This window comes from Pipistrellus kuhlii, unplaced genomic scaffold (assembly GCF_014108245.1).
Source record: "Pipistrellus kuhlii isolate mPipKuh1 unplaced genomic scaffold, mPipKuh1.p scaffold_m20_p_7, whole genome shotgun sequence".
NCBI classification, from domain to species: domain Eukaryota; kingdom Metazoa; phylum Chordata; class Mammalia; order Chiroptera; family Vespertilionidae; genus Pipistrellus; species Pipistrellus kuhlii.
The window spans coordinates 27,668,760-27,692,563 of record NW_023425573.1 but is presented as its reverse complement, the minus strand read 5'-3'; the positions used below and the strand labels follow the sequence as shown (position 1 = coordinate 27,692,563).

General features: G+C 54.8%; 1 protein-coding gene across 5 annotated transcripts in view; it reads right to left on the bottom strand.

The window, feature by feature from the left end:
* AGAP1 (ArfGAP with GTPase domain, ankyrin repeat and PH domain 1) overlaps positions 1–23,003 on the bottom strand; it is a 396,133-nt gene extending 373,130 nt beyond the window's left edge. For all 5 annotated transcript variants that reach the window (XM_036420716.2, XM_036420719.2, XM_036420717.2 and 2 more), the window contains exon 1: positions 22,705–23,003. In XM_036420716.2, the coding sequence (XP_036276609.1) occupies positions 22,705–22,867 (163 nt within the window). In that variant the 5' untranslated portion in view covers positions 22,868–23,003. The remainder of the gene's footprint in view (positions 1–22,704) is intronic.
* Positions 23,004–23,804: the final 801 nt, after the last annotated feature.

The following is a 23,804-nucleotide window of genomic DNA, read 5'->3' as shown; positions in this document are numbered from 1 at the left end:
CAGCAGGGAAAGAAGACAAAAGCTTACATCTCCGGGCAGCCTCCCACCTCACCCAGGCAGACCCCCTGGTTCTAAGCAGGACTTGTCATCAGAACCTGCGACACCAGACCGCCAGCTCCAGAATATCAGGAAAGGCATCTGTTGCGTAAGTCCCCCAGGCTGTGTTGGTTTGTCAGGACAGCCCTGCAGACTGAGGCAGACACCAGGCCCTTCCCCTACCCCACAGTGTCCCTGTCCGGCCATTCTTGCCCTGCAGGACCGAGGATGCGCCTGCCACTGCCCATCACCAGCACCTGCACAGCTGACTTTCAGGTCAACCACCCTACAGAGGGTGTTATCCCCACTCTCTCCCCCACCTACAGTGGAGGAGGACGGCCTACTCTCGAAGGCTCCCATCCACTCCCCTGACCCTCGGACTACGGAGAAAACCTTAAGTGTCCTGAGGGAGCAAACATCTGTCAGAGGGTGTCCAGCTGTGACAGGAGCCAGATGGCGGGCAGTCCACGAGACCAGCTGTAGCTCTGGCTACACAAGGGCCAGGCACTGACAATCATTTCCCACCGAGTTTGGGCACTGAGGCTCAGAATTCAAGTGACATCCGCCTCCCGCCCCCCAGAGCACACAGCTCCAAAGCAGCAGCGCTGGACTTCATTCAAAGATGATCCTTAAATGCCATAGAACATGCCCCTTGACCAGTAGTTGCACCTTGAGGAGAAGCAGAGAACGCCATAAGGAAGGCTCGAGTCACATATTCTGGGGATGAGAGGGTCGGGTCTATTTCCAGGCTGGGGAGCAGAGTCGAACATCAAGCGAGGCGTACCTCCCACAGCATGCACTGCCATACAGGAGTAGTTCACATGATCTCTGCCTTAAGCAGACATTCTTTGCACTGGAACAGTCGGAATTTGCTTACTCCCTGAGTTGGGGAGTCTGGTTAATTAGGGTCTGTTTTTTTGTGTGTGTGCCCTAAATTCTGAAGGCAATTTCTAAAATGGCAGCAGGGCCACCCCCACCCTCTTCCCCCCTAAGTCGTGGCACACGGCCTGGCTGACTGATGACCACCGCCGTGAGCCTCTCCCGGGGCCGACCTTGAATGAGTGTGCTATACACCAGACGTGGTCCTTGTTGCGACACATGGTCCCTTTGAGGGAAGATGCCTTCAAGGCCACCGCTTAATCCCTCCACCCTCACCAGTCAGGGTCCATGGCCCTCTCACCACACAGCCGGCCTGGGTGATACTGGGGGTAGTCCCACAGCCACAGTCCCTGAGCGCTCGAAGCCCATGCTGGGGAGAAACCAATGACCCCACCATTACACAACGTGCACAGGCGCACACCTGGCTTCTCCGTCAGCAGCCATCTGACTGGCCTCCAAGGAAAGGGACACTTGACTGCTACCTCCCTCAGCAGAGTTAGGAAAAGAGAGGCAGGACCCAAACCGGCAGTTCAGGTGCCCCCCACCCAGGAACTATCTGTTGAGTAGGTGCCCTCGTGGAGGGGCAAGACCAGGCAGGCCCATCACAAGGAGCCCTCCTTACCGCACCCCCCTTCACCCCCAGGAGCAAAACCAGGCAGCTCCCTGTTCATGTCTTTATTTACCCCATGACTTGTTCTAAAAGGGCTTAGGGGTGAGGCCAGGAATTTCAACTTCATTCTGAAAGCCCTGTTGAGCCATTAAAGGCTTTTAAGCAGGGCACAGCCCGGCCAGATTTGTTTTGGGATCTATTTATGGGTAAGGAAGCTGTGGAGCATGAATCACCAGGTCAGCATCCGGGGACATCTGAGCAGAGATGCTCACACGGAGACGAGACCTGCGAGGACCACTCGTGCTTTATCGCGTGAACACGAATGTGTTTGTCACACGCAAGCCGAGGAGGCAAGGGAAGTGCAACCCTGTGCGGCAGGTCGTAGGGCACCTGGACAGAATCCAAGGGGCCGTCCACTGTCAGCACATGAAAAGCTGTAAAAGCATTAGGTACTTGGGGGAGTGCAACAGTTCTCAAGGAGGATCAGCGTGGGAGGAGTCTGGTTTTTTTAACTGAGAAAGGCCTACTGGCTGGTCCAGATGCAGGGGCAGGACAGGACAGCAATGCTCCTGAGGCTGCTGAACCCTGTCAGGTATGCTGCTGTGGTCCTACCAGGACACCAGGTCTGGGAGACCCTGGAGCAGTGGTTCCCAAAGTGGGTACCCAGCGGTGGTGGCGGCGGCGGCAGCAGCAGCAGCACTGGGAATGTTAGGGAGCAACACCACAGGCTGCACGGACCTCCTGAGTCAGAACCTCTGGGGCAGGGCTGGCAGCCGGTTCTCACACGCTGTCCAGGTGACTCCGAGGCAGGGACATGTTCAATGCACCAGGCTAAAGGCTTCCAGCCCTAAGGTCAGATCCCAGGCCAGCGGCCAGCCCCGGACAGGTGCTGGGAACAGGAAGAGAACACACCTGTGCATGTGGAACTGGGAAGGCCACTCCCCACACACCAGCTGCCTAATCAAAGCAGCCCTGAGAACATGGGGGAGGGGAGGGTACAATACATATTCACACCTCATGATCTCGAAGTTTTAAGATAGTTTCGTGCCAAGGAAAAGCTAGTGCGGCCACATTGGAACTGGGAAAGTACACACGGTCTCCATAAAACTGCAAACCAGAGCAGAAGAGGCATGACCGCCACTGCGTGCGAGGCGGTGCTGCCCCCGAGAACCCACCACTCGGCAGCGCGGCCGGCCCAGCCACCAACCCCTCACTCTTCCTAACGGCACGGCGCATGCCTCTGACAGAGTCCGAAGCACGTAACAGGAGGATTTTCACTCATGTGTCTGAACTCCCTGAAGAGGGGCCTCTGGGAAGGTTCTCTGGGAGGCGAGAAGGAAGAGGTCGGTGGCCCTGAGGGACACGGGAGAGCTGAACTGAGGCAGGATGGATTCAGAGGACTCTGTGCAGCAGCTGGACCAGGGCTTGTCCACGGGGCAAGCAGGAATCGGGGAGCCTGGCTGAGCTTCCTATTCCCATGGCAACAAAACCAGCATTCCCCACCCTTGGTAGTTCTTCCCAAAAGTAAGACAACTGACACCCAACTCCCAACAAGATAAACGCTGGCTCCCAGCACTCTGAGGATGCAGCGTGTGCCCTCTCCCCCCACACCCTGAGCCCCACTGTGAGCACATCTTTGAAAAGGAGGACACTGCCAGGGCTTGCTCCCCACCCGGTAAGCACCAGGCTGTGGAGGGATCCACCGCTCCACGCAGTGCAGTCCCCAACAAGATTTGCATAGCAAAGTTTCCACGTGCTCCTGGCTAGAACAGGGAGTACCTGCCCTGAGACACCCCCCCCCCCTCTCTCTCTCTCTCTCTCCCCCTCTCGGAGGTGAATTATCAGAGCAGTCTGTCAGGACTGCCCTGTGCCGCTGCCAGGCAGCTGTTAGTCATAAAGAGCTGCGGGGCAGGTGCTGCTACTCCACACCTGGAGGAGAGGAAGAGGAAGTGGCATCCCCACAGGGGAGCCCATTTCTAGAAAACGTAGGGGAGGAAGAGCTGATGAGGCTCACGCAGACCCTGGCTTCCCCGCACCCAACCCAGGGCCTGCGTTAGACCCGGGAATGGGCCGTCCTTCCTCACCAAGGACTCAGTCTCCAGAGCACGCAGGGGCATGCGCCTTCCTTCGCCCAATGCCGCCTGGTCCCACCTGGAAAGAAAGCGTGTGCCAAGGAACCCCGTGCCGAGAAACCCCGCAGACTGAGCTGCAGGGCAAGACTGGAAAGGGCCAAAGAGGCGGGGGCAACACTGCAGGGAGCCTGGCTGCCCGTGCCCCAGGCTGTTCAGCAGCATCCTGGTCCCCACACCTCCGTCCCCACACAGTGACAAACACAACTTCTCCAGACACTGCCCAATGTCCCCTGGGAACAAAACAGCCCTCCCCCCCCCCAACCCCCGCCCTTCATGGAGAATCACGGTGCGCGGCCAAACACTTGGATGTACAAGCAGGGAAGCTGAGGCTGGGTCACAATGATGCAGAGGAGCCACGGCCTGACTGTGGACATCCACCCTGGCCTTCTACCGGCCGCACCCCAGTGCCCGCTCCCTGTGCCCACAACTCCGAATGCTGATTTCACCGAGACAGTGCTCATTTTTTGTCGCTTTAAAGAGCCTGGGAGGTCTGATTTTCACAAGCGTGAACATATGTGGTCACAGCTCCTCCCCCTTGAGCTCCTGGACCCCTGAGGTGGTCACCCCTCTTTCCCACTTGACCTCTTCCGGCCTCTACCCATACCCATCAGTACAAGTCACCTCACCGCCATGAGACCTGGCTGCCAAGCCCTCTTTCTAAGGGACAGGTGCTCTCCCCAGCATCGCCACCAGCAGCCTGCTGACCTTAAACCCAAAAGGGAGACCCCACCCAGCAGGCAGGAGTGTAAAACCGAAGAGCGTGGCGGTTTTTAGCATGGTATGCACCCAGCCACTTCACTGCGGGTCGTCTCCCGAAAGAAGGGGGACTGTACGTAGGCATGCACAGCAGCTTTACATTAAAGCCAGACCCTGGACACAACTGGACAGCCATCAGCAGAATCAACGGCGGGAAGTCCACACAGCAGATCACCGCTTGGCAGTGAGAGAGCACGACAGGATATGGGTGAACCTCAGAGTCAGCACACAGACCAAATGAAGCCACACAGAGAGGGGCCTGTCACCGTGTGAGCCCATTTCTGGTAAATTCTCCGCAGGGACAGCGCAGATCGGGCAGGAGGGCTGGGCAGGGGGCTGGAGACGTTGGGAGATGAATATGCTTAGCGTCTTGACCGCCGCTTCACGGGTGTACACGCCAGCCAAAACTCATTCAATGGTAGACTTCCAATCTGTGTACTTCCTCTCACCTAACTCACGACTCGGTGAAGGTGCAGAATAAAGCAGAACGAGTGCAGAAGGAGCAGTGCCCGCTATAAAATTCACCAACGACCCTGGCGGTACTGCCAGCCACAGACCTACGGCAGGAGGGTCCCGTGGCTCCCAGTGAGTCCTGCCTGCGCAGGGGAGGACCACTCCAGGGGGAACTCGCAGGCACACCTCGTACACTGATGGATGTCAAGTTGGAAACAGGGGCACAGCCACCACCTATGCGTCCCACTCCTTCCCAGCCACCCAGGTAGGAGGCCTCACTGCCCCTCCCTGACCGGGGGTCAGCCAGGTGCTGTGGTCAGCTCCCCGCACAGGTGCGGAAGCAGGACCAACTCACACCTTGAAGGCAGACCGCCCCCCAGTCGGAATGCCGTGGGCAGAGCACTGGCCGGGAATCAGGGAACCTCCGTCCTGACGAAGTGCAAGATCGTGCCTTTCTCTTCAGCTCTGGTGGCTCTATCCGGAAAGGGTGGTGCCATGCGACCCGCCCAATCCACCCAGGTGCTGCCCCCCCCACCGCACCCCCTAACGGTGCCGGGCTGGCCCGGACTCTGCCTCTCAGCTCAGCCATCTGGCTCTGGGTCACCTCAGGGGAATTGCTTTCACCACCAGGGCATCCGCCTCTCCCCATGGTGGTGATTATAGCTCAGAGGAAGTCACGTCCGTGCGTACGCGTTAAACATTAACTGCTTGCTGGCATCTCCATTATGAAAACGTCACATGATTGGTGTGGCTTCTATTTAAGCGTCAACCAGCCTGGATTGAAGGTGTTGCAGATTTTCGGGAAAGGCTGTTTGGAAAGCCTCCCCGCTCCAGACACGAGCCTGCGGTGGGTCTCCTTCTCAGACCACCAGAACTGCCAGTTAGTGTCCGTGGACTGCCAACCGGAGCCTCGGAGCAGGAGGAAGCCAGCAGCTGCTCCGTGCTTTCTAAGCTCAGAGTAAAAGGCAGGGAATGTGGCTTCAAATCTCACACGGGACCCCACAGTGGGTGCAGACCACAAAGACTTCCCCAGCCCCTCTGCAGACCTGGGCCATCAGAGATGTTTCCTTCCTGCTGCATTAAAGCATCATAACTAGGCGGAGGGGGGGACGACGACGGGACACGGGGCGGGGGGGGGGGGGGGGGCGCGCGCGCACACACACACACACACACACACACACACACACACACACACACAGGACGATGGGACAGGGGCCGACCAGACTCCTGCCAGCATGCCCCACTGGCATGCACCGCCTCGTGCCGGCCTCTCCCTGACCGTCCTCACAGTGCTTGGCATTTATAAGTAGCTGCTGAGGTCCTCTCTTCCTAAAAAGGAATTCATAACTAAAATCGGAGACAGACCACTGCAGGGAGGAGGGCGCACAGCTCCTGGCCCTCCAGCACTGGGCCTGGCACACGGGACCCTGGAGACTGGCCATCTTCTGACCATAGGACGGATTCCAAACAGCTGCTTCACTGAGCCTTCTGAGGTACAGACGCTCAGCATAAAAACTACCACATGTGATCGTAAATAATCCCCCAATTAAAGAGCTGGAAGATGTGAAGAGAGAATCGGCCCCCAGGAGTCGGCCCAGCACGAGTGTCCTGGCTGCCTGGAGGCTTTCAGGAGAGAGTATCAGAAAGGCTGTTCCAGCCCCAGCCGGTCTGGCTCAGTGGATAGCGCACCAGACGAAGGGTCCCAGGTTGGATTTTGGTCAAGGACACATGCCTGGGTTGCAGGCTCAATCCCAGTCGGGGACGTACAGGATTCTCATCCATGATTCTCATCATTGATGCTTCTGTCTCTTCCTCTCCCTTCCTCTCTGAAATCACAAAATATATTGAGAGAGAGAAAGAGAGAAAGAGAGAGAGAGAGAGAGAGAGAGAGAGAGAGAGAGAGAGAGAGAGAGAGACTGCTCCAGCGTCCTTCACACTGGGGGGAAAGGCTGGAACCTCGCTAAGAGTGTGGTGCATGCAGAGAAAAGAGCAAGAAAGCGGCCCACTGAGCTCCCTGATCAGACTGGGTCACTTCTAAGCAGCTCTGTCTATTCAGCCCCCCAGCCCCCGCTCATCTCCCCGTGTTTGCGGGGAATAAAGATTATGATTTTGGATTAGGGTGGAGGAAAGCAGGAGTAAGGGCCGGGCTTCCCGGCTGGGTGGCCCTGCCCGTGTGGATGCAGCTTATGACAGACAGCTCCCACCCAAGGATGTTCTCAGAGTCACCACGCTTCAAACGGAGAGAGAAATTCTTGGTCAAATAAACTCCAGTTTCTGATCAAATGTCCTCTTTTTCTGTCCAGAAAGCCCCCAAAAGGCACTGTCACAGCCATCACAGTTTAAGTCGTGTGTGTGTGTGTGTGTGTGTGTGTGTGTGTGTTGGAACCCAAGCTTTAAAACTCCTGCATCTGAATCTAACAGCAGTTATGTAACAGGAGCCAAGGTAACAGTAACCATGGGAAATGCATCTTTCCAACACAAGTCTCCAGGAAAGTTCACTGCAATTATCGGTACCTTCCTACAGAATCCTCAGGCAGGGCTTGGGAGAGCCAGCGTGTGCCTGCGGCAGGTTGGAGAATTCTGCCCTCTAGCACGATGGGCCAAGATGTCTCCATCCCCACCCCGTTCACAAGCCAAGCCCAGGCCTCTGCTCTAGGGACTCGACAGAGGAGTCTGCCTGCTCCTGCTCTCTGGGGAAGTGGAGGGGTTGGGGGCGCAGGGGGCATACGCATGCACACAGGTTCTTAGAGGGGGAGGGGAAGAGAGGGAGGGAGAGAAGGAGGCAAGGAAGGAGTGAAGGAGGGAGAGGTGTGGCAGGAAAGGATGGGGGAGGGAAGTAAGGAGAGAGGGAGGGAGCCAGAAGGGGAGGGAGGGGGGAAGAGAGAGAGAGAGATGTACAAGGGGTCCAGCTAGTGGTGGTGGACAAGGCAGACATCTCTGATCTAAAACTCAGGAACAAGAGGGCTTTAACACATGGAGACAGTCAAGCCATAAGGAGAACTGCAGTTGCCTACTGTTGAAATTAACCTCGGAAAGGGACAGGCGAGTCATCTGAAAACCCCTTCCACCTTGAAAATGCATGCGTGAGGCTAGAGCAGTCTTTATAAACTAGCCTGTTGGAGCGAAAGTGTCCTTGTCCCATCAGCAGCGGGCAGGTTCAAAAGTTAAGCTTTCTCCCCTATGGGGAGGGGGTGGTAACGGTGAGAAAGTGAGAATGTGGGGAAAAGGGAAGGACCCTCAGAGCCTCCAAGCTTTTAGAAACTCAACCTCTAGTTGCACTTAAAGAGGTGACAAGTGAAATATATTCTGACATAAATTCCCCTCACCTCAAAGCTTGTTTGGGGTTTGAAGAGATGATCATGACAAAATGGAAATTAAAAAAGCCAGGTTCTAGCAGGAGATCTGAGACCCAATGGCTCATTCAGATAGAAATCTGGGGTGGAAGCCGTGAGTGAGCCAAGCCCACTTGAAGTCCAGGAGAAAACTGAAGGCCGGCTGTCTAGCTGCTAGCATAGCCTGGCATGTCCCGGAGACGCCCCGTGACATGCGGACAGCAGCAGAGCGCTGTGGTGAAGACTTCGAGAGACGATGCTGAGGAGGAATCTGCTGACTCAGTCCCCCCAAAAGGCCCCTATGGACAGGGGCCAGTTCTGGGCAGGATGTGGGGAGAGTGGCAGGGGGCCGGGTGAGGAGGAGGCGGGGGACTACCAGCCCACTGTGAGGTCATCGCTGGCACAAGCAACCCAGAAAATTCGAAAGTGAATTTTCTATTTAGGCCCAGCCTGGGAAATAGGAATATGGGCCTAACTAATCAGGTTCTGTAATTAACATGGTAATTACCACTGCAGAGATAGGAATCGCACTATTATTCAGCTCCCAGTTCACCCTGGAGATAACTCCAATTCTGGAAGCTCCTCCCTAACACGTATGATTGACAGCTGAACTAGACTTCCAGGATCTGCCTTACCACCTCCCATCAGACCTCCACTTGTCCAGATTCCTTAATCACCCCCACACCATTACGACCTGCTGGTGACAGTGACGATGACATGCCATCCCCCAGGGTTACACAGTCCCATGTACTGTCTCTCCCTACGTCTGGCAAGAGGACATTGCGGGGATACAGGTTCCTCCAGAAGACCCTGCACACTCAGACGTTATAAGGAGGCCTTCAACACGTGTGCACGTTACAGGAGGCACACGGTGCTGGACCATCATCCACAGATGACATGGGTTACACATGCTATGTTTCCTCCCCGTTTTTGGATGTTACTCTACTGAGTGGAATTTCACTTTCCTGGTTGGGGAATGAGAACTGCAGGTGAGACATTCAGCACACAGCCCTGGGGCAATCGGGCCTCTTCGCACCAAAACCTCTCCTCACCCTCCCTGCCCCACTACCCCAGGCCAGGTCAGTTCAGGGACCCAGGAGCGATAGATGAGGCGGTGGCAGTCACTTCCGAGACAGGAGGAACCTTGAAATAAAAGTTTAACCCGGGAATTCCAGCCTCTGAAACTGAGGCCCAAAGGGGTCACATGCATTTTCCCAGAGTTCCACAGCACATCACTGAGGCAAGAGCCTGTGCTGGATGCCCCAGGCTAGGGGGTCAGCTACAAGCCACATAGAGTCACCAAGGCTGTGTTCTTCCATGACATCATTCTGCTTCCAGGCAGCGGGCATGGCTAACATGTTCCAACGAGGAAATGTCAGTTCCATGTCAATACATCAGCTACTCCCAAAACCCATGTTCTGGGACACAGAGGACTTTGTGCCACCAGATTCCCAAAGCCACCGAGGCCCAAAGAGAGGCTGCCCTCCCAACACACACACACACACACACACACACACACACACAGCCGTAGAATTCTACTCAGAGTTTCCCTTTTCATCCAAGTTCAAACTGTATCAGGATTAACACAACAGAAAGCCGTCCTTTCCCAAGCGCACGCTAAACCCACGTCCCCCGAAGGCTGAGACACCTCACATCCGGTCCATACTTAATGAGCACTCTGCCGGTGCTGGGTCAGCATGGCACCTGGAGTCTGAGCCACAAGACTGATGGGCACTGTTTCCAGAAATCCTTTCGACTCCAAGACAAAGCCAGATCCGCCTCGTAGAACTGTGCATTCCATAGAAATGCTGGCTAAATAACCTGCGGGGTGGATGGGGAGACTTCACAAGTGGAGAATCAGCGTCTATAAGAGTTCACTCTAAATATTCTTTCAACTCTTCTCTGTGCTTGAAAACTTTTATCACAAAATGTTGAGAAAAAGAGACCCTCCTTGACTTGTAACCAAATTTCATCTCTTTTCATAGCAAAATGTCTCCTCCCAGTCCCTGTGGCACATCCCCTTCCCCTGGGCGGACCCACAGGGATCTGAACCCTCAGGTGGGAGGGCTCCATGGACGCTCTTCCCGAGCACGGCCCACTCAACACAACCACCCCAATGTCTCCATTGGTGGGTGGAGGACAGCAGGTCTCCCCAGCAGACTGAGTGTCTCTGATCTCCAGGCAGGTGCTCTGCAAATCAAAACATCTGAGTGTGCCACTTCACTCTGTTCCATCCCAAGTAGGAGCTTGGATTCTAGAAAAAAACACAGGCTCCCTCCTCCAAGTGTGGAACTCTGAACCACTGTCAGGAAAAGCAGCACCGACATCAAGTCCAGACTAGCTCCCGTTCAGCAAAGCTCAAAGGTTCCAGAGAGATGCACAAACTCGCTTCCCGGGACCTGAGCGCCCCTCTCAGACTGCCCAGGTGAGCTGGGTGCTCAGGAAAAGTGGGGTCGGGGCTTTGGGAGTTGGGATGAGGATGGGGAGAGTGGGACAGGGGGAGGGGGAAGGGGGGCCTCTGGATTTAGACTGTGGGCAGAAAGAGATATATACTATATATCTAATTGTTTTATTCCCCAGCATAAGGTGACCAGAAAGACAAATACAGACTAAGATACCTGGGTAAAAGTGAAATTATCCTAGTGAAAACTGGAAACTGGCTTTCTGGTGTGAACACAGTGGGGTTTCTTTAGGGAGAGTTTTCCAAGGCCTCCTGCAGAGGCAAGACTAATGACCCCCCAAATGTCATCAGCTTCCTGTCTTCTCAAACAGGGCTTCATCGGGGGTGGGGGGTATGAAGACCTGAGTCTCCTCATGACACAGCCTCCACTCTCCTAGCCCCCCACCTGACCCCCGTGTGCACCTGCCCTGCCCCTGCACGGCTTATGGCCTGTTCACCACTGTGGCCCAGCACCTGGATCTACCAGCTAAACCCATGGAGTTGGAAATGCCCACACCTGCCAGACAGGTAACAAGGCTACAGATTTAGATACAGATACACAGATACGGAAGATACATCAATCAAGCATCTGTGGCATGTACTCTTGTGTTTTTCTCGAAAAGGCACAGTTAGCCAGGAGACTGCCTGGCTAGACAAGCAGGACCTCAGGGCCCAGGGTCTGTGAGCTGCAGCTTAGTCATATATACCCGCCCCCCTGGCCGCCCCATTCCGGGACTGATTCAGCTCCTGGAGAGAGACACACACTAGATAACTCCCAAGATGGATGTAAACCTCAGACACCCGTTAAAGCATCTGCAGAGGAGAGACGGCAGTACATTCTTGATTCCTGCCTCAGCCTGTGTGACATGCGGGCTCCTGAACCTACACATCCCAGCTCATCCCACAGGGACAAGGCCCTCCTCTATGAATCCTGGGTCTCTTCCCTGTGTGGCTGAGCACCTCCCTGCCACCCAAACCATGGGGCATCTCGGATAAGGTGACCAGATATCCCGCTTTTGGCAGGATAGTCCCGGTTTTTAACAATTTGTCCCACAACCCGTGGCGTTTTTAAAAAGTCCCGATTTTTATCCAAAAATTGTTAAAAATCGGGACTGTCCCGCTAAAATCGAAACGTCTGGTCACCTTAATCTAGGAATCCCCCCTAAAGTGCCCCCCACTCCCTGTGTGCTTCCAGGCTCAAACCTCAGTCCCCACCCCCGTTTCCCTCCACCTTGAAACTCACAGGCAACCTCAGGCCTAACCTCTGTGTACACCTTTGGGGGCCCATCTCTGCTCCCCGACTCCCTTGCCCAGGCCCCCACCTTCCCTCACATGAGCTTTGGTTTGAACCCTGCCTGCCACGCCCACTCCCACAGCCCCCACCACATTCCTACCCTGCAGGGCAATCACTGCCAGTCCCAGTGCACCGCTCCCCAAACGGAAATCCATAATCAATCTTTTCCTGCTGCCAGGAAAGGCTCTCCCAGCCAGCTCTCTGGGGCTCACAAGGCTCTCCTCCCTCATTCTGCTCCTCCCCATCCCGAGTTCTCCGCAGTCTGGATGCCCCACTCCCGTTCCACAGGAGCCTGGGAAGCCCTCCCCTGCCCGATTCCTGCCCAGTTCATTCTGTCACTCCGTCCCCTCCCGGCCCTCCCTGGCCCGGACTGCCTGGTTATCTATATCGCTGTGGCCTCCAGGGCCGGGCAGAGGGCTCAGCTTCCACACATCTGCCTACCCTGCCAGGTTCAAGCACAGTGCTTTGCCCAGTGTAGCTGCTTGATAACATCTTGCCTATTGATTCTCCCTCAGCCACTTCCCATACCAAACAAAGTGAAGATAAACACCGCCCTCGCACTCCCATCCCTCAAAATAAATATTTGCGTTTGTAAAGCAACTGGAATAGTTCACACAGGCACACACCCCCCCCACCCCCCAACCCCAACCCCGGGATCTGTGTTCATCTGTGTCCTGGGGTTCTTATAAAAGCTCCCAGATTTGGCCTCAGTGGTGAGTGTGGCCTGAGGGAAGGGGGTGTGAGGGGGTGGGAGGGATGGTAATGGCAGTTCCCAGGATGTGCAGGAACAAAGAAAATAGCCCCTTGAGAATAGCAGAGTTGGCAACACTTAGCTTTTCTTTTCTTTTTTTTCCTTTCGTGTTTTTGCATAATTGCTACAAACAACAGAAACCGAATAGTGCTAGCATGTACATATTAAGACCACAGAACAGCTCAAGCCAAAAGTAGCAAAATGAGTTTCCTTTCAGATACCAGCACAGAGGGTACTGAAGTGGTGAGATGGATGCCGGAGGCCTAGGCTTAGCCAGAAAGAGGACCCCAGCTGAGTGCAGAGGTCTTCCGCCACAGCAGTCACAGTGGAATGGAACCCTCCACATTCCAAAGGGAAGTGCTTCCCGGTGAATGCTTTCCCTCACCCAGCTCCGCGTAGAGAGCTGTAACTATGCAACTAACAAGGAAACAGCAGTCTGTAGACAACTGAAAATTTTAAAACTTGACATCTATGACAGTGCCGGAAATGCATCAGCCACCTAAATATTTGCTTATTGACGATGGAAATCCAAGGAAGGAGGCAGCAGCTGAACTGCGTCCTGAGTGCCACACGCTGGATCTTGGACAGCAATGAAAGGTCCCCCTCCAGACTGGGGCCGCCCGCCGGAAGGTGAGGTTTCAGGATGGCTGTGTCCAGCTGGGGAGCCAAGGTAAGAGGCCCCAGCACTCTGCTCCCAGCAGATGCTGACAGGAGCGGGACATGGGGGCACCGAAAGGCACGCATGAGAACACGCACAGTCACGCTATTCCATACCAGCCCAAATAGGAAACTACCCACGTGCCCACCAACAGTAGAACAGATCCGTCAATGAAAGCCGCCACGGTCTCTGCGACACACCGTGGGGCTGGGTCTCCCTGGCTGGCCACCTCTAGTTCTTGACCTGGATGCTGGGTACACACAGGGGACAGTCAGTGGAAACTTCCCGGCCTTCTTTATTTAAGTTATATGTCAACAAAGAGTCTAAAACAATGAGGAAGACTGGCGTGGATCTCAATCCCGCCAATCCCAAACTCCAAATAAAAATATGTTGGAAGCCAAAACCAGTTTGGCTCAGTGGACAGAGCGTCATGAAAGGTCCCAGGTTCGATTGCGGTCAAGGGCATATACCTTGGTTGCGGGCACATCCCCAGTGGAGGATGTGCAGGAGGCAGCTAATCGGTGTTTCTCTCTCATCGATGTTTCTAGCTCTCTATCCCTTACCCTTCCTCTCCGTAAAAAAGCAATAAAATATTTTTTTTTAAAGAATATGTGGGAAATTAGACTCAGGCTTGGTTGTCAGGGCTAAAACTGAAACGGTGCTCTTGTTTGGTATTTGTTTGTTTGGGAAAAAATCAGGTGGGTCAGCCTGTGCTAGCGGGACGTGTCAGAACACGAGGAGACTGAATCACTGCCCACAGCAGCACCCCAGATCTCTGAAAACAACCAAGGGGGGCAGGCAGACTTCCAGATGCTCCCCTCACAGAAGAGGGCAGGTGGAAACATCAACAGCTGAACGCCAGGGCAATCGGCTCTCCCCAATCCCTTTCTACTGCATTACACAAGCTTCTTACCTTACCTGGAACACCACGCCTCGCCAAAGACCCCATCGGTCCCACGCCAAGCCCACGGAAAAAGTAAAGACTCAGAAAACGAAGGTGGGTCTTGTTATAGGCTTTCATAAAATAAAATAAATAAATAAATAAAAAAATAAAAAAAATTCTGCCCTGGCTGGTTTGGCGCTCAGTGGATAGAGCGTCCACCTGCGGACTCAAGGGTCCAATCTGGGCATGTACCTTGGTTGCGGGCACATCCCCAGTAGGGAGTGTGCAGGAGGCAGCTGATTATTGTTTCTCTCTCATTGATGTTTCTAACTCTCTATCCTTCCTCTCAGTAAAAAATCAATAAAGTATTAAAAAAAGAAAAAGTTCTAATTCCTTCAAGTATCCTCAACGCAGTATGTCTGTATCAACTAGAGCTCATGGGACTAAAACTAAATTCACTTCCTAAAGACACTGTTCTCCCCTCAAGACCATGATCTGAGGATTCGGTAATAGCAGCTTCTGCAGGGCACTTCCTAGGCTGGAAAGCAGCATGGTTCTATTTGCTAGGGCCTCTTCCATGTTGACATTTCTAAGACCAAACATAAATCGTTGGTGAACATAGCTGGGAATTAGCTGGAATTCTTCTCCCAGAACCATGAAAAGTGTTTCCCACCATTAAAAAAAAAAAAAAAAAAAAAAAAAAAAAGAGGCAGCTTCTAACCATGAAGCTAATGACAACCAGACGGAATGAACGATTTTAAAGATCAGACAGTTGCTTGTGTAGAAACACTGTACAAATACTCCAACACTGCAGCCCAAAAAAGACCATCGCCACGGCGCAGGGGAAAGTGTGAAATGTGCGGATGAGCCCTGGCTCCAGCACCACCGCCCGTCTGTTCCCAGGCGCAGGGCGGCACCTGTTCGGGCCGGTGGCAAGTTCCGATGACCAGTGGAAGAAACAATATCAGAGTGATGACAGCCCCCCTTGGGCCCTGGTCCCCACCCTCCAGCCTATATTTAGTCTGCTCTTTATGGAAAATCACAACACAGACAAGCTATTAGGCTGGTTATTCAAAGGGTCCATTAACAACCCCTTCTGGCAGGGATGGGGTTTGCCCTGAGTCCGATTTCCCCCTCTTACTCCTCCCCCCACCACCCCCAAGCCCGCAGACCTAACCAAGACCCCTTTTGGCCCCGGCCAGTTGAGAGTGAGGAACGCAGGGAAGTGGGGGGACTGGACCCGAACTACAGGGCCAGCCCTGCCCCTGGACAGGTCATCGGTATGTCTTGGGAAAGTCACCCCACACAGAGCCCTGTGTGCAGGCAGGCTCCCCACACATAAAACGGGCGCCGCAGATCCGGGGCCCTTCAATGCTCCCGGAAGGCTGGGCTCACAGAGCACACAAGGCCCCGCACTCACGCCCGTACGAAAATAACAGATGCTGCAGAGATTAGAGACAGACATCTGTAGACTGCATTTCGCTCCTTGGAGAAAGGTACTTAACAAAGGGAAGGAATTATGTAGCTAAGCACCGGATCAGAACCCCGAACCCTGGATTTTAAAAATAACTAAGCCTGATCCGCTCTGCCAAACTCAATCACTTAAGAGAAAGACTCCCAGGATCTGGTGCGCTCGGAAGGGGCGGGGGTGGGGATAGGGGTTTGTTTGAATGTTAGGAAATGCAAGACAAGACCAAATCAGTAGTTAAAACAAGCCAGAGCCAGACTGATACACTGTAAATACCTGCAGGGGACACAGGAAAAAAGAAGGATGCAAAATAAAGGATTTGGGTCTTAACGAAATAAAAGCCTGGTTTGGACGAAAAAGCAGAGGTGGGAGAATCAGGGCCGCAGGTTTTGTTTTGCAGGTCCCCGCAGCTGCTGCCACTGCTTCTCCTCCTGACTCACTTCCTTCAGGCCCCCCACCCCCAGCAGCCCTGTTCCCATGCTAGTAACACTTCGCTCCCCCTTTTCACAGAAATGCTCCTTCGGCTCTGAAACACCAGCAACAAAACACATGGTCTGCTTTGCAAGTGAATTCTGAACCACCCCTGTGGGCGTAGGCGGGAGAGGACACACTACACATCCATAATCTCTGAAAACCAGATGGAAAAGCCACGGACCCACAGGCCGGGACTTAGAAGGAAATGGGACAGAACTGGTCCCCTACCGGATTCCCCTGACAATGTCCATCCCCTCCTGGGGCGCTCAGCATTGTGGAAGAAGAGAGGACACAGCCTAGAAGCCCCTGGGACCTGGGTTGAAATCCCTCTTCCACTCATCCAAGCTGTGCGAGCCCTGGGCTAGGGCCTCCCGTGTACCCTGCAGGGAGGGGGAGAGGGAGGCCGCCTGGGAGTGAGTGCTGGAGAGCTGGCCCAGAGACGCCCGGTCGGTTCCCTGGGACTCCTACCACCACAGCAAAGCCTCTCCAAGTGCGTGCGTCCGGGGCCAGCAGCACCGGCATCCTCAGGGATATGTTTAGCACAGCACGTTCTCGGCCACTCTGGACCTACAGACTAGAAACTCGGGAGGGGGCAGCAATCTGTTTCCCCAAGACCTCCGTGTGATCTGACTGCACGCTCAACTTCGAGACGCCTGACTCTCAGTATTTCACTGAAGATACCACATTAGGTCGGTCGCCTGGTCCAGTGGTCGGCAAACTCATTAGTCAACAGAGCCAAATATCAACAGTAACGATGATTGAAATTTCTTTTGAGAGCCAACTTTTTTAAACTTAAACTTCTCCTAATGCCACTTCTTCAAAATACTCTCCCAGGCCTTGGTATTTTGTAGAAGAGCCACACTCAAGGGGTCAAAGAGCAGCATTTGTCTTGAGAGCCGCAATTTGCCAACCACGGGCCTGGCCTGTCCCTCACTTGCCCCTAAGGACGAAATTGGTCCTAGGTCTAAAACTCACACCAACATAAAGAAACACCAATCTTTTGCGCAAGCTGCCAGGACTCAGCCAGCAGATCTATTTCTTACCCTTCATACACTAAGTCTCCTTTTCACCCAAGCTACCCACCAGATCCCAAAGGTGCGCAGCCCTAACATCTGTGCTCCAAGATGTTTCAAATGCCCTCACTCGGGCCACTGGACAAACACTGTTTACACCAACAATGAGGAGCAGAAGGACCCAAACTCCAGAGAAAAATGTTAAGCTCCTCTGGCACGTCACCCAGTCAACCAACAATTCCTAGGCAGCTTCCAGGGGCAAAACACAACACAGTGAATCACTGAGGAGATAAAAATTGAACACAGCCCAGACTGGTTTGGCTCAGTGGATAGAGCGTCAGCCTGTGGACTGAAAGGTCCCAGGTTCAATTCCAGTCAAGGGCATGTACCTTGGTTGCAGGTACATCTCCAGGAGGAGGTGTGCAGGAGGCAGCTGATAGATGTTTCTCTCTCATCAATGTTTCTAACTCTCTGTCCCTCTCCCTTCCTCTCTGTAAAAAAATCAGTAAAATATAAAAAAAATAAATAATAAATTCTGAAAAATGAACACAACTGACTTTTGCCTGCAAAGGGCTTCCAGTCCCTCAAGCTGGAGCAGTGCGAGGACATAAGCCAAAGGGAGCTGGCGGGCCGGGCCTTCGTTGTGACAGGAGGGGGAACGGAAGCTGACATCACGCTGGAGAGGACACCTGGATGTGAAGGGTTCCGTCACTGGCCAGAGGCATGCGATTTAAGCCAAGGGAGAATTACTTTTTAAGGAGAAAACTGTGACATGTTTGTCAACAATTAAAAGGCCCAAACCTGCGCCATTTGATTAAACTTGAGAAATTACAAATACACTCGATAGTGGCCAAGAACAAATTATGCTCATCGGTGGCAGGAAGATGTTTGCTCCCTGATACACACACCTGGTACAAACGCGTTAAATACATCTCTGTAGGAGAACAAACTCTATAGGAGAACCAACTCTTCATCAAGCGTTGCCGTGGTAGCAACTTTGCAGAGAGCATGATACTGCTGGTTATTTGCAACATTCTCAAACCCTCTCCAGCACAGGACACTCGCCTGGGTGGCCTGCACACAGGACTCCTGGGAGCTGTGAGAAGCCCGGAGCTCCATTTCTGTCTCACACGGAGCGGAAGAGCCAGCGCTGCCCAGTCCATCTCTCAGGCATGTCTGCTACACTGCCTGCGCCTCAGAGGTGCCAAATGGCCCAGGATGAAATGACATCATGCAGGTTACGCACTTAGCATTCTGCTAAGCACAGATGCTGAACAAAGGAGCTGTTTCATGGGATTAGGGGGGCCCCTGCTCCATCTTCCCCCACCCAGCCCTGAAATCCCCGTGTGCAAGTGCCCTTACCAGGCGTCCAGGCAGAGCTCTCCCACCAAGGACTGGGCCATCGTGACCTCTCTGGCCCCCTCCAAGGAAGCCACGCAAAGCTATAGCGGGGCCATGGGGAGGCTTGGTTCCTGCTGATCTGCCGCCTGGAAAGCTGGTTGGGGGTCCGAGCAGGGTCCCAGCTGAATGAGCTGGCCGGGTTATCAGGCATCGTGGTTCTGCTGCCGTCAAGCTGAATTACAATGTGCCATTGCACACAGAGACTGTATCCCGGAAAAGAACAAGCTTTCTTTAACATGAAAGGCAGTTGACTCATTTACCTCAATCCCATCAATCCCAGTTGGCCTTTTTAAAGAAGAACCAGAGGGGAGACCTCGCCAAGCTGCTCTCACTGGAGGCAGGCCATTCCCGGGCGCTTTTCTGGGCACGGAGAGTGCCCAAGCTGCAGGGTTAACATTTCACAGCATGCCACACCCTGTGGGACACCCCAGAAATCTGATCAGATCAATCTGAAAACCATCAGCAATGCTCCTCTGACTCCAGAGAACTGGGTGCGGGGAGGGAGATACAGATCTCTCCAAGTCTGAAATAAAGATATGAAAAAAAAACCAACAGTTTAGGGGCAGGGGGCAAGGTAATGTTTTAAAACACGATGGGTAAAATATCCCATTCCCCGTGCCTGCACAGAGTCACAGGCCCACTTGTATCTGAGAATCCTCGTGAGCTCTTGCAGCTACCATATACACAATTCAGTGCATCTGATTAGAGATTTTCCAATCCAGGCCCACTAGAGTCACTTTGAAATGAGCTTTTAGCCAAAACACCCTTCCCTTCGACAGGGCCACTCCCCATCCCAACACCAAAAATTCCCGAGGCTGCCAGAGAAAGAGAAATTTCAAAGAAATCGTGGCACAGCCAAATGCTAGAACAGCATGCCAACATGAGAAATCACATGCTCAAAACTTTTCTTAACACTGAAGCGTACTCACAGTATGCTAACCAGGAAACTTGGTAAGAGTGACTCCAGTGTTGCGTATGTGCACACAGGCAGGACAGGCAGTTGTCTCCCTTGGGTGGGACAAGCTACTGTTCAACTATGTGCTGTGATACACATAGACAGTCCTGATGGGGAAAGATGTACGCTTTGCCGCTGGAGCATCCTGCAAGGCTCGCAGGCAGAGGCAGACCTGCCTAAGTGTCTGAAGTTCCCAGTGATGCTCGGTCCGGTGCACGTCAGTGCCCCCACACAGGGCTCCTCCAAAGGCATCTGCAGTCTCCGGACCCACAGCACCGCTCTCAGACTCGGCGCAAGTGGGCAACCCACACCCTACACCACTGCACAACACTGTTGTGCTCAGTTTTCTTCTCATACCAAAAAAAAAAAAAAAAAAAAAGGTTGCCCTGCGACAATTGAGTACACTTCTCAATTTGTAGAACATCAAGGATACAGACATAAATCACAGCCATAATCTAACAACTGGCAGAGGGTGGGAGAACACTTCATTACAACACAGGAACTCACATTTCCTTAGAAGGGGCCGTGTGAGGTGCTTTGGGAGGCTGCCGATCCAGCCTCTCTGTTCAGATGGCCCTTTGGTTCACCCCACACTTTGAATGACCCCATTCGAACATTCAGGGGGTCACTCTATCTCCCTGAACCTTCATCTTCTACAAACTGACAAAAACAAAGCTTGCCCACTTTCTCCCGGACATTGTGAGATCAGGCGTACAAGAGGATTTCGATATAAAGTTCTACACAAATGAAGGTGATATTGCTGATGATGATAATGAAAAGCATATCTGAATGATTCTGAAGCCTCAGTAAATGAACAACAGCTCTGACACAATACAGACATTCCTTTTCTGACAGAAAAATAACACCACCGTCAGAGCCCCAAGCAGGACCCGCTCACTGATTCCGAGTCTCATTAAAAATGACAAGGATTCAGCCAAGAAGGAAATGCAAGTCTCACATCATAAAGGCAGGCAATTAAGCTACCAAAACCTATCATCCAGGAACCACACGGTGTTTTCTCAAAAAAAGAAAAACAAAACCACATCCTCTTTCTAGAAAGCCCAATCAATAGCTTTGCTGGAAGTGCCTGAGACCCCCCCTCCTTCCTCCCTGAGCTGGGCTTCAAGAATGGTGAAGGAGAATGAGGTGCCATGAATCACCCTAGGCTGGAGGGCTCTGCACAGCCAGGAGGTGCTGACAGCCAGGTGCGCTCAGGACTTGGCACTGACTTTCAAAGTGTTTCATCAGACTCTGGTGGATGCCCGAGAGAGCTGCAGGTAGACAGCGACACAGGCCCACAGACACACAGGCACAGTGACCCCTCACTGGACAGCAACAGAACAGAGCTCGGGCTCCAGAGGAGCACTACTGCCCCACCGCCTGACTGTCAGCATCCTGGGCAGGTCCCAAAGCCACCCGCAGCCCCTGCCTCACGAGGAATCTGGAAGCATCTCTAATTGCCGAGAGAGTGGCCAGGGGCACTGAGAGCCAGGCCCCACAGAAGACTGGAGCACTGCTCAGATCCTTTAGGGCAGTGGTTCTCCGCCTTCCTAATGCTGCGTCCTTTTAATACAATTCCTCATGTTGTGGTGGCCCCCAACCATGAAATTATTTCCGTTGCTACTTCATAACTATAATTTTGCTTCTGTTATGCAATCGTAATGTAAAGATCTGTGTTTTCTGATGGTCTTAGGCGCTACAGCAGCGGTTGGTCCTCAACCTGTGGGTCTTGTTGACCCAACTAGCAGGGTCACCTAAGACCATTCATTAACAGTAGCAAAATTACAGTTATGAAGTAGCAATGAAAATAATGTCATGGTTGGGACTGAACCACAACATGAGGAACTATATTAAAGGGTCATGGCATTAGAAAGGTTGAGAACCACTGCTCTAGGGGAATTAGCAAGCCCTCTAAGGATGTGCCCACCCAATCGGCAGCCTGGCCCAGCCACTGTTGAAGTCCCCAGAGCTGCCAAATACCAAGAGGATCAGCACCACAATAATTCACCTTCTCCACCTAAGTGGCCAAGCGTCAAAGCAAGACAACCTGGCACTAGTGGTGCAGACTGCATGGTGCCAAAGCAAAGCCCTCCTATGGCCTATGCCCACTCCCTTGAAGATGGAGAGGAGGTGGTGGGTGACAGCCGGCTGTCAGGCTCTCAGACACATTCCTGCAGGGCCTCCCTCAACAGCGTCCCTACTGGCCTCCCATCAGGACAGTGCTGTATTGTGGACAGTGGCCCGCAGGGATGGCAGGGAAAAGGCTGCTGGCTGATTGACCGTGGCTGAGACAGAACCCCACATTCCACATTTACATCCTAACTGGTCTCCGGAGCGAATCCTGGCAGGACCAAATGAATAAGAGAGACAATCTAGAAGCCAAGTAGCAGAGTAATAAGAGCCACCAGTCATTCAAAGAGAACACGGGGCCAGGAGAGGCCCCGTTGCCTCGCCGTTCCCTGCAGGGTCACAGCCTTCCCTGACTTGCAGTAAGGGGGGCTGGCTCCCAGGAATGTGACCGTGAGACCCTGAGGCTCTGAGGAAGCCCCTATCCTCCTGGTAAGGACACCTTCTCATTCGGCCCAGGACTTTGACAGAAGACACTCTTTGGAGGCACAGGGACAGGTGGACGGGACACAACGCTGTCTTGCAACAGAGCTGACTCTGCAAGAACTCCACTCATCAGCCTCCACGGTGCCCCCTGAACGAAGCAAAGACAAGCTGGCAGAGCCTCACGCCCCACGGCAGCACTTCTCAGAACACATCGTCAACGTCCAGCAGGACGCTGGGCCCTGAACCGGTAACCTGTCACAGTCCCGGTGGTGCCAATCCCTCCAGCTACCCCTAGGCATCAGCTGGGCAGGTCGGGTCACTCGGGCGACCCAGGAGTACACAACCACGTCCAGCCACTTCCTCACAGGAGAGGCACTACGATCCATCCTCCCTGGCAGAGCTCGGCCCTCGGCCTCGCCTGGGCTCTCGCCCGCCCGGCCTGCAGGGTGAGAGGCACTGCAGTGCTCACTCGGCCCGGCAGCCGCGTGCCACGGGCCGGCGCGTGTGTACATAGACTGGAGCACACACACACTCACACATGCGTGCACGCCGCGCCGCCGGAGGAGCCCGCTCCCCCGCGCTTTCCAGAAGCCCCGCGACAGCCAGCCCTCCTCACCTTCGATAGCGATGACATGCTCCCGGATCTGGTTCTGCAGCACCGGCTCCTCCACGCGCTCCAGCAGCTCATAGATGGAGTAAATGTTGGGATGGACCGACTCGAAGCGCTGGATCTCGGCCCGGATGGCAGCCGAGTTGGCCAGCTGCTGCTGGTAGTTCATGGTGCAGGCGCCCCGCCCGGAGCCGCGCGCCCCCCGCCGCCGCCGCCCCGCGCCCCGGGGCCCGCGGGCCGCCGAGCCCGGGGCGCCGCAGCCCCCGGGGAGCCGGGCCCGCCGGCGGCGGGCGGAGGAGGCGCGAGAAGAAAGGAGCGGGCGGAGCAGACGCGGGGCCGGCCCGCGGACTCAGTTCATGGCCGGGGCTTGCGGCCGGCGAGCGAGCGGGCAAGCGGGCCACGGCGCCCAGGTCAGCGGGCCCCCATGGAGCGCTCCGCGGCGGGCGCGGCCGGCCCGGAGGAGGCTCGCTCCGGCGCCTTCCTGTGCCGCAGCCGCTTCCACCTCTAGACACTGCCCCGCCGAGCAGCCATTAAAGCCAGGCAGCCGCCGAGCTCCGAGTGCCGCGGCCGAGGGCCGGCCCCCGGGCAGCGGCCCCGCCGAGGGGAGCGCGGCGCGGCGGCGTGGGTCCGCGCGCTATGTGCTGCGCCCCCCGGCGCGCCGGAGCCCCCGCGCCCGCCGAGCCCTCTGTGCGCCGCTCGCCGAGTCGGGACCGAGCCGCAAGCGCCGTACCAGCCGCGAAGCCAGCTTCCAAAGCCGCCAGCCGCCTGCCCGGCCGGCCCCCTCCCTGGCACGCAGCGCTCCAGCCCACGTCGGCCCCGCCTCCGCCCCGCCCGCCAGCGCGCTCGCCGCCCTCCGGCCGCCGCTGCCGCAGCCACTGCGTCCTCAGGCGGCGCTTCCCAGCGCGCCGGATCCCGGGGAATTGCGCCAGGCCCCGCCCCGCGCCCGCCGGCCCCTGGGCTTCCTGGGACTTGTAGTCCTCGCCGCGTCGGCGCTCCGCGGGGACCACGGAGAGGGGGCGGGAGCCATCGAGTTCCGGGGCGCAGCTGGGAACAGGGAATCGGGGGCGCTGGACCTTTCTGCCCGCCGACCTCCTGCGCGGCCCAAC